The sequence below is a fragment of the Ostrinia nubilalis genome, chromosome 1, assembly GCF_963855985.1.
Source record: "Ostrinia nubilalis chromosome 1, ilOstNubi1.1, whole genome shotgun sequence".
Classification (NCBI taxonomy): Eukaryota; Metazoa; Arthropoda; class Insecta; order Lepidoptera; family Crambidae; genus Ostrinia; species Ostrinia nubilalis.
The window spans coordinates 17,698,010-17,706,965 of record NC_087088.1 but is presented as its reverse complement, the minus strand read 5'-3'; the positions used below and the strand labels follow the sequence as shown (position 1 = coordinate 17,706,965).

The 8,956-nt window shown below is 41.8% G+C and overlaps 2 protein-coding genes across 2 annotated transcripts; both read left to right on the top strand.

Moving 5' to 3' along the window:
* Positions 1–1,374: 1,374 nt before the first annotated feature.
* Positions 1,375–2,158, top strand: LOC135076526 (uncharacterized). The gene has a single exon (XM_063970980.1). It carries the CDS (start codon positions 1,418–1,420, stop codon positions 1,985–1,987), a length of 570 nt encoding a protein of 189 aa, XP_063827050.1. The 5' UTR covers positions 1,375–1,417; the 3' UTR covers positions 1,988–2,158.
* Positions 2,159–4,788: 2,630 nt separating this feature from the next.
* On the top strand, positions 4,789–5,606 carry LOC135072520 (uncharacterized). The gene is made up of 2 exons (XM_063966502.1): positions 4,789–5,481; positions 5,541–5,606. The coding sequence occupies exons 1-2, from the start codon at positions 4,789–4,791 to the stop codon at positions 5,604–5,606; spliced, it is 759 nt and encodes a 252-aa protein (XP_063822572.1).
* The last annotated feature ends 3,350 nt before the right edge of the window (positions 5,607–8,956 follow it).

Below are 8,956 nucleotides of genomic sequence, written 5' to 3'. Positions count from 1 at the left end.
AGAACTGTTGCTTTAAGTACGTTATTTTGTGGTTTACTATAAATAAACAAGAGGTTAATAATAAATCAATGCTCGGAAGGAAAACAGAAAACATAAATACAAATGTACCTAAGTATGTAAATATTTATTCACTTTTATAGGTAGATTTGGTGGTTTGTATTTATTTAGTCTTTGTTGCACAACTACTCATTTGACGTAACTCAATGCTTCTTTAAACAGTTTTATTTTTTGTAACCATAATTTGGTTTAGAGGTTTTTCCTGGCCTTGAACTCAAGTACAGTACAGTACGAGGCGAAGAAGATCGGCAAGACTTGGAGCGAGATCAAACACATAGCTCAAGACCGAACGCGATGGAGGACTGTTGTGGACGCCCTCTGCCCCATCTAGGGGACATTATTTTTTATTTCAAATTTTCATCTAGTTTTAGAAGCATTTTAACATTATGTAAGGTCGCAAAAAAACTTGGATAGAATAGAATAGAATAAAATAATTGTTTATTTGCATAAAACATGGTATACTACTTACATGGTAAACATGTATAGGGTGACATACCTACATAAATAAATATTATTAAGAGAACTCTTGTCTTGTTTTGAGCATACAGCTTTAGGACAAATAAAGAGTGTTTCCCAAATTCGATGTCGCTTTCATTAATCAACATTAAAGTTAAATATTGAGGATTGCCCAGGATATTGAGGATTTCACAAATCCTTTTATATTGACTGAGGAGCCCCAGTAATCTTTTTTTCATTATATTTCCATACTACTAACAAATTATCGATTTTATGTTTTGACTCTGACTAATCAATGGCAAAGAGCACGTTATCTAAACCTGCTTCTAAAAAATAACGGACATTTGTTTTGAAGGCCAATTTTATCTTTGGCTGGATTGCGCCATCTTACAACGACTAACGTAAAAAGTCAAATTCCATACAAAAACACCAGTTAAAAGACATTTTGTATTTAACCTACACCGCACTTACAGCTTTCTGCAAGATCCAAAGATTGACTGGCGGAGAATGCTTTTAGCATTAAGTCCACCTTTTGTAAGATATTTATTTTGTGCAATAATGTGTTTAAATTAATAAAGAAATTGAATAAAAGGTAATCGCTTAAAAGAGAGCTCACCTTGGTTGGTATCTGTCTGTTACACAGAGAGTAAGTAGTTAAGTAAACAAAGAACCTAATTGAGACTTAATTTAACCTTGCTTTGATGATCTAATGCTCAGAAAGAATATCCTTTCTAAGCATCAGATCATCAAAGCAAGGTTTTCCAATTAATAAGAAACAATACCAAAAACATTCGCAAGAAAATACCCAGTACGATAAGGGGCAGGTCAGCGGTCATCGTTATCAATGTTATTATCATCTATAGCCCACGGCCAGTCGTTCACAAACCGTAGACAATCTTGCACGATGTACCGGATAATACTGCTCCTAGTGGCCATCCAGGCCTTAGCAGTCCAGAGCGGGTGCCATCACGACCGCTGCAGACACAAGCACCACGACTACAAAAACGGTCGCCACGAGTTTGATGGGGAGTTCCACGAATTATCCTGGGCCGTGGTCCGTGCTGACAGAAAAGCCCAAAGAGTGTGTGATGAAAATACCAACCATTCCACCGAAACCTTCTACAGTAATCACTACGAAATATCCGTCTCGCTTCCAGACTTCACTGAGGAGGAAATAACAGTGAAAATCAAACACCGAGTCATCTTCATTCAAGCGTTCAAAAGCAATCAAAAGGTGTTTTCGGAATTGAAGATCGTTCCTGAATTTGCGAAAGGCAGCAATGCTAGCTGGAGGTTTGATGAGAAGGTGCTGAACATCTACGTGCCTTATGAGATCACCCTTGGCACAGAAGTCGTGAGGGTGTGCAACAACACCATAGACGAGTCGGTGATCACACTACCAAAGGCAGACATCGACATGCGGTTCGGTGACGATGAGACAACCGTTACTCCGTTAAATGAAGATAATTTGTAGTGTGTAATACTTAAAACGTGTGGTGCAATATTTTACTTTTAATAAAGATGATATTTGTCTTATTTTAATTTGAATTAAGGTGTCTATAATGATATTACTTGCCGTTTACTTGCCTATGTAATTAGATGTTTCGAAAAAGATTGCGTATAAAAACGTTAAATAATAAAATTACTTGCTTGTTTAAAAACTTAATTGCATACAAAAAAATCTGCTGCAGAACTGAGTAGGTATTCCTTAAATAACCATATATTTACAAGTAGGATCCTATTACAGCTAAGAATTGAATATTACAAACTGGATTATAAACTGTCAAGCAGTTTAGAACTACAGACAAAAAAGGTTGATCAAATTTTATTTAAGTAATATTTTGTACATTCTCTGATAACCATTACAAACAAAATAGGACATTGTGATTTTTTAGAGGAGGTGCAAAAGGTGAGGTGATCTAAGGATAAGTACTCGTACCTACTAAAATAATAATTCAACTAGAGTCGACCTTGGACACCTACTCGTATGTGTAAAAATGCGAAAGTTTGGATGTCTGGATGTTTGATACTCTTTCACGCAAAAACTGCTGAACGGATTTTGATGAAACTTTACAGTATTATTGATTATAACCCAGGATAACATATATGCTATAATTTATGACGATATGTGGCAAAATAAATTTCAAGCTAGTTAAGTTATAAGTCGCCTACGGGGTACCTAAGCGATTTCACCCAGGTGATCAAAGTGGAATAGACCAAACTTTCATACGCTTTTTCTAATATTTTTTATTACTGACATCTCTGAAAGGATGCCTGAATTAAAACGTAACAGACTGAAAAAAGTGGCTCCATCTATAGAAACCCGCGTAAACTATAACGTTTAAAATGTTATGTAGTTCCCATAAACATAGATAGATGGGCTTATGACAATAAATTATTATTTCTCCTTTTATAAAGTTATCTTTACGGAGCCGGAGTCATATTTTTTTAAATAAGTAGGTATTACAATATTTGCCGTAGATAAAAAGAAAAAAAGGAATTTTCCTCTTTGCATTCCGAGAATAGAGTAGAATAGAATAAAATAGAAAGTATTTATTTGTCTCAAAACAGGTTGGTAGGTATATTCTTGGCGACCAAAGTTTTAGTGGTAGAAACTGGACGATTCCAAACGATTAGTTAAGGGACTAATAACAATCATTCATGTTTGATACATTTGACAATCTCCTGTTTGTTCTGTATGCTAATTACCACTAATCAAACTAGGTTCACTACGACTTGTTTCAAATAAATTTTAAACTATTCATAGTACCTATTAATCTTTTACTTGCTCTAGCGTGTGAGAAACTAGGTACCTTTGATAAAATGAAAAGCAAATAAAATAAGATATTGGCCATTTTTGGTCGGTTTTTTTTTTCACTCATGTGCAATCATACATAACCATAGAGCAGATTTGTTCCTTGTTTTAACAAGGCCAAGGAGCTCGCCAGCAAGACACTTCTCTTTCACCAATAAATTGTAGGTATACTGTGACGTTTCAGTCTGTGGCGTTCGATTATTTTAGATTTCCGAACGCACCACAAACATAGCTGTCAAAACCTGACTTTGACAGATGACCTTTTCCGAACGATACTTGGTTTTGGCGCCTTCAGAACCAACGACGCTAACGTTGTCTTGCAAATTGTAAATACAAAAACTATTCGTAAAGCACTTGTGCATACGCCTCGTAAACTAGTGTCAACATCATAAAGTCACTTGTACGTGACACCGTTGTGTAAAATACTGTATATACCTGCTACCAACTTCTTCAATACACGCCGTGTAACACTAACCGGAGTTTAATTCGGCTCGGGGAAAGCCGCCTCATAAATCCCCAAACTGGTGACCACCGTACGTTCCAAACGGATCCCGGATTATCATCATCAAGATCCCGAACACAAATCATCCCGGTTACGCTTCGCGGCATCTACACAACGAGCTACTACCTCGCCCCTGACCTGACGCCACTCGCATGCCTGCTTCTTCGTCCTCCATTACGTGCATCGTGCATGGGTGTATTGTGTGATTTGTGCGTGAAACCGTGTTTAGTGTGCTTAATACTTAACAACTGAACTCTAACAAGTACTACCATCTCAGTAAGTAACCAAGTGAAGTACAACCAAAGACAGTCCATCAGCACCGCAGTCACGCAAGTACCACAATCATAACCTCCCACTGTTTGACTCTCTCATTACTACGTTAAAACATTGAACATTATAGTGCACTGTTCAAATTGATTTCCTGTGTCAGTGTAATTGTATATTTATAAAATTGTAATATTGTTCTTATTCTACTTCTACTTCTAACTTCATATAGTTTAATTAACTATACTCTAACTTCATAATTATTAAACTTCAACTAATTTCATGTTAACCGTTTCATACATGTCAACTTGCGTTTCAATTTATCAACAACTACTAACTATTAATTAACTTTATTAATTAACAATTGATAACTCATTAGGTACTAATTGCATGTTGCATCAATATAATAATTATGGTGATTATTGTTTCTATTGCTGAAAGTTTTACCTATGTATGAAACATATTCTGTTTTGGATTGTTGAGATTTTCAACTGCGGAGTGTGTATATTTCTTTTTTATTTTATTTTTTTATTTAATGTGTTATTCTGCAGTTCTGCATGTACCATTATTATTTCTGTATTGTTAAAGTAAATTACCTAACACCTGCGGAGTGGGATAATTTAACAACACAAGTAATATTAATTTCTTTATACTTATTTACTTTCTGCACAGTGGTATATAATTCTTTTTCAATATGTCTGACACAGAACTGAAGACCCAGCTAGAAGCACTTATTGCCAAAAATGCACTTTTAGAATCCCAACTCAAGGCACATCTAGAACCCAAATCGGGGACATCAAGTGAACAGGTCTGCAGGGTGTCAGTAAAACTACCACCATTTTGGACCGACAGACCAGCGATATGGTTCGCCCAAGCTGAGGCCCAGTTCCACCTAGCTGGAATAACAGCTGACTCGACAAAATTTTGTCATGTCATCGCTAACATAGACCAGCGGGTTATAGGGGAAATAGAGGACATCGTGATGAATCCCCCTGAAGAGAACAAATATGGTAAACTCAAAGAAGAATTGATTCGCCGATTATCGACCTCTGAGGAACAACGAGTCCGACGTCTGCTCAGCGAAGAGGAATTGGGTGACAGAAAACCATCCACATTCCTACGACATCTTAGATCGCTTGCCGGGTCTACACTAAAAGACGACAACCTCTTGCGACAACTTTGGCTCCGCCGACTGCCCAACCAAGTCCAAGCCATTTTAGCAGCGCAGGCGGACCTCACCTTAGAAAAACTAGCGGATCTAGCCGATAGGATCACAGAAGTTGCGCCCGGGCCTGCAAATGTGTTTGCTATCAATAGTCCCCCACCTCTTCTCGCCTCACTCGCCGAATGTGTGGAAAACCTAACGAAACAAGTCGCAGCCCTAACGGTACAACAACAAAGCAGATCACGATCCCGCTCCACATCAATCAACAGAAGACGTTACAGGTCTCCATCCGCAAATGCGTCCCAACATTGCTGGTACCACCAAACCTTTGGCCACCGAGCACTTAAATGCACACCTCCATGCAAATGGATAGCGGAAAACCCAACCAGCAATCAGTAGTGGCGAATACTGATTGCTGCATTATAGATTCCCACGGTCGCCGCCTTTTCGTCACGGATAGGAGCACGAAGCAACAGTACCTCATCGACACCGGTTCAGATTTATGCTGTTACCCCTATCAATGGTTGCGCAACCGCAGGAAGCCTGATGACTGGAACCTCAGCGCAGCAAATGGTAGCTGCATAAAAACGTACGGCACCATCAACCTCAAACTGGATTTTGGTTTGCGCCGAGATTTCATCTGGCAGTTCGTCGTCGCTGACGTTAGCAACCCCATCATTGGATCGGATTTTCTCGCACACTACCACCTACTTCCGGATTGCGCTAGTAAGAAAATAGTCGATGGCAAAACTGGGCTATCTAATACAGCTATAATTGCTCCGCCTGACCAGCTCATAGGTGTCAAAGCTGTCACAATTGGTCTTAGCAATTCACCGTTCCACGAGATTCTCCGTGAATTTCCAGACATCACCAAACCTCCAGGATTACCACGCGTTATAAAGCATGAGACTGTGCACTTCATCAACACTACAGATGGACCACCTGTCTCCAGCCGACCTCGCCGTTTAGCTCCGCAAAAACTCAAAGCAGCGCAACAAGCTTTCACCGACATGGTACAAGCGGGCACGGCTACACCATCTTCCAGCCCATGGTCTGCGCCACTTCATCTAGCACCCAAAAAAGATGCCACTTGGCGACCATGTGGCGACTACCGTGCCCTGAACGCTCGCACCATTCCTGACCGATATCCGGTTAGACACATCGGTGATCTCGGTCACAACCTGAGAGGCGCAACGATATTCAGCACCATCGACCTCGTGAAAGCTTACCAACAAATCCCCGTCCATCCACCTGACGTCTGCAAAACAGCCATCATCACAACGTTCGGATTATATGAATTCCCATACATGAGTTTTGGTCTTCGAAATGCTGGGCAAACCTTCCAGCGCTTCATCGACGAAGTCACGAGAGGGCTTGATTTCGTTTTCCCATATGTTGATGACATCCTGGTTTTCTCCCGCGACGCCTGCCAGCACCAAGAACACCTCCGCAAGCTGTTCCAAAGACTACAACAATATGGAGTGGTAATCAACTGCGAAAAGTGCGTTTTAGGAGCTGAGGAAGTCACATTTCTAGGCTACAACATCTCAGCCGCGGGCACTAAACCACCATCCCACCGAGTTGAAGCCATAAAAAGCTTTCCCGCACCCAAAACAGCACAAGGTCTCCGTAGGTTTCTGGGTATGATCAACTATTACCGTAGATTTATACCCAAAGCCGCGGAATATCAAGCCCCCTTGATCGACGTTCTGGCCAGCAACCATCTCAAAGGTTCAAAACCAATTCCTTGGACTGAAGACCTGGAATTGGCGTTCCAGAAATGCAAGGAAAGCCTAACAGAAGCAACACTGCTAGCCCATCCAAAACCAGACGCACCACTCGGTTTGTTCACGGACGCTTCCAGCACCCACATCGGAGCAACCCTCCAACAAAAAGTAAATGGTGAATGGCATCCTCTCGCCTTCTTTAGCAAGAAATTGAGCCCTCAACAAACCCAGTGGCCAGCCTATTATCGGGAGCTCTTGGCCGTCTATGAGAGCGTACAGTATTTTCGCCACATACTTGAAGTAGAGCACGTGACCATTTTCACCGACCACAAGCCACTGCTGTACGCATTCATACAACGCCGTGAAAAGCTTCCTCCTCCCCAGCTCAACCAATTATCATTCATCGGCCAGTTCACCACGGACATTCAGTACATTAAAGGCGAAGACAACATCGTCGCCGATGCCATGTCGCGGATTGAAGCAATATCAATCGAACAAGATTACCAAGCACTGGCAAGGTCACAAAAAGAAGATGACGAACTCGCAGACCTCCAAAACGCTTCAACCGGTTTACAACTCGTCGAAGTTATCCTTCCAGGTTCTGACACTTCTGTAATCTGCGACGTGGGCACTGGCAAACCCCGCCCTTACCTCACTCCTCCGTTTCGTCGTGCAGCATTTGACAAGCTACACAACTTAAGCCATCCCGGCATAAGAGCCACAACCCGCCTCTTGACTGGTCGATACGTATGGCCTTCGATCAGAAAAGATTGCCATAATTGGGCACGATCCTGTGTAGCTTGTCAACGCAGCAAAATAACGAGGCATATTTCCGCTCCTCTCGGGACTTTCGCCCAACCATCTGGCCGTTTCGCACATGTTCACATCGACATCATTGGCCCGCTACCACAATGCAGAGAATACCGTTACTGTCTGACAGCAATTGACAGAGTCTCTCGGTGGCCTGAAGTCTGGCCAATGCATTCCATTACAGCCGAAGAGGTAGCCGAGACATTCACCCAGGGATGGATATCCCGATTCGGCGTTCCCTCCATTATAACAACAGACCAAGGCACCCAATTTGAATCCGACCTGTTCCGCCGTTTAATGGAAAACTTCGCCACCAAACGCATTCGAACTACATCATATCATCCAAGCGCTAACGGCATGATAGAGCGGGTCCACCGACAATTAAAAGCTGCCCTTATGTGCCACGACGCTTCGTGGGTCACTTCTCTGCCTTTCGTCTTGCTTGGTATGCGCACAGCCTTCAAGGAAGACCTAAAAGCTACAGCAGCTGAAATGCTTTACGGAGAAAACCTTCGGTTGCCGGGAGAATTGCTTGTAGTACCAGATACCAGCACTAACGCATCAGGAAACTCTTCAGATTTCGTTACCAAACTGCGTACACAAATGGCCAATGCTAGGCCGATTCCAGCTTCTCGTCACAGTGTCCCTTCCACCTTCATATTCAAGGAACTCACGTCAACATCTCACGTTTTCCTGCGTGATGATTCGGTTCGTCGCCCCCTTCAGCCCCCCTATACTGGTCCATACCCCATTCTAGAACGCTCCGAAGATGGAAAAACCATATCAATCGACATAAAAGGCAGAAAAGCCACCGTCAGCATAGATAGGGTCAAGCCAGCTTTCGTTGATCACACAACCAAACAGGATCAAGATCTTGAAGTACCCAAGTCATCTACCTCAAAAGCTCAAACACAACCTACACCCACATCTAATCAGTCACCGTTTACACCAGTTGCTGAAGAGCCGCAACCTGCTACCGGCTCTGAAGATACAACCGTCATAGAAAAACAGCCATATACCACCCGTGCCGGAAGACACGTTAAATTTAAGAAACAAAATGAATATTATTTTTTCGCTTAAATTATCCTTCTCCGTGGGGGGGTGGTGTGGCGTTCGATTATTTTAGATTTCCGAACGCACCACAAACATAGCTGTCAAAA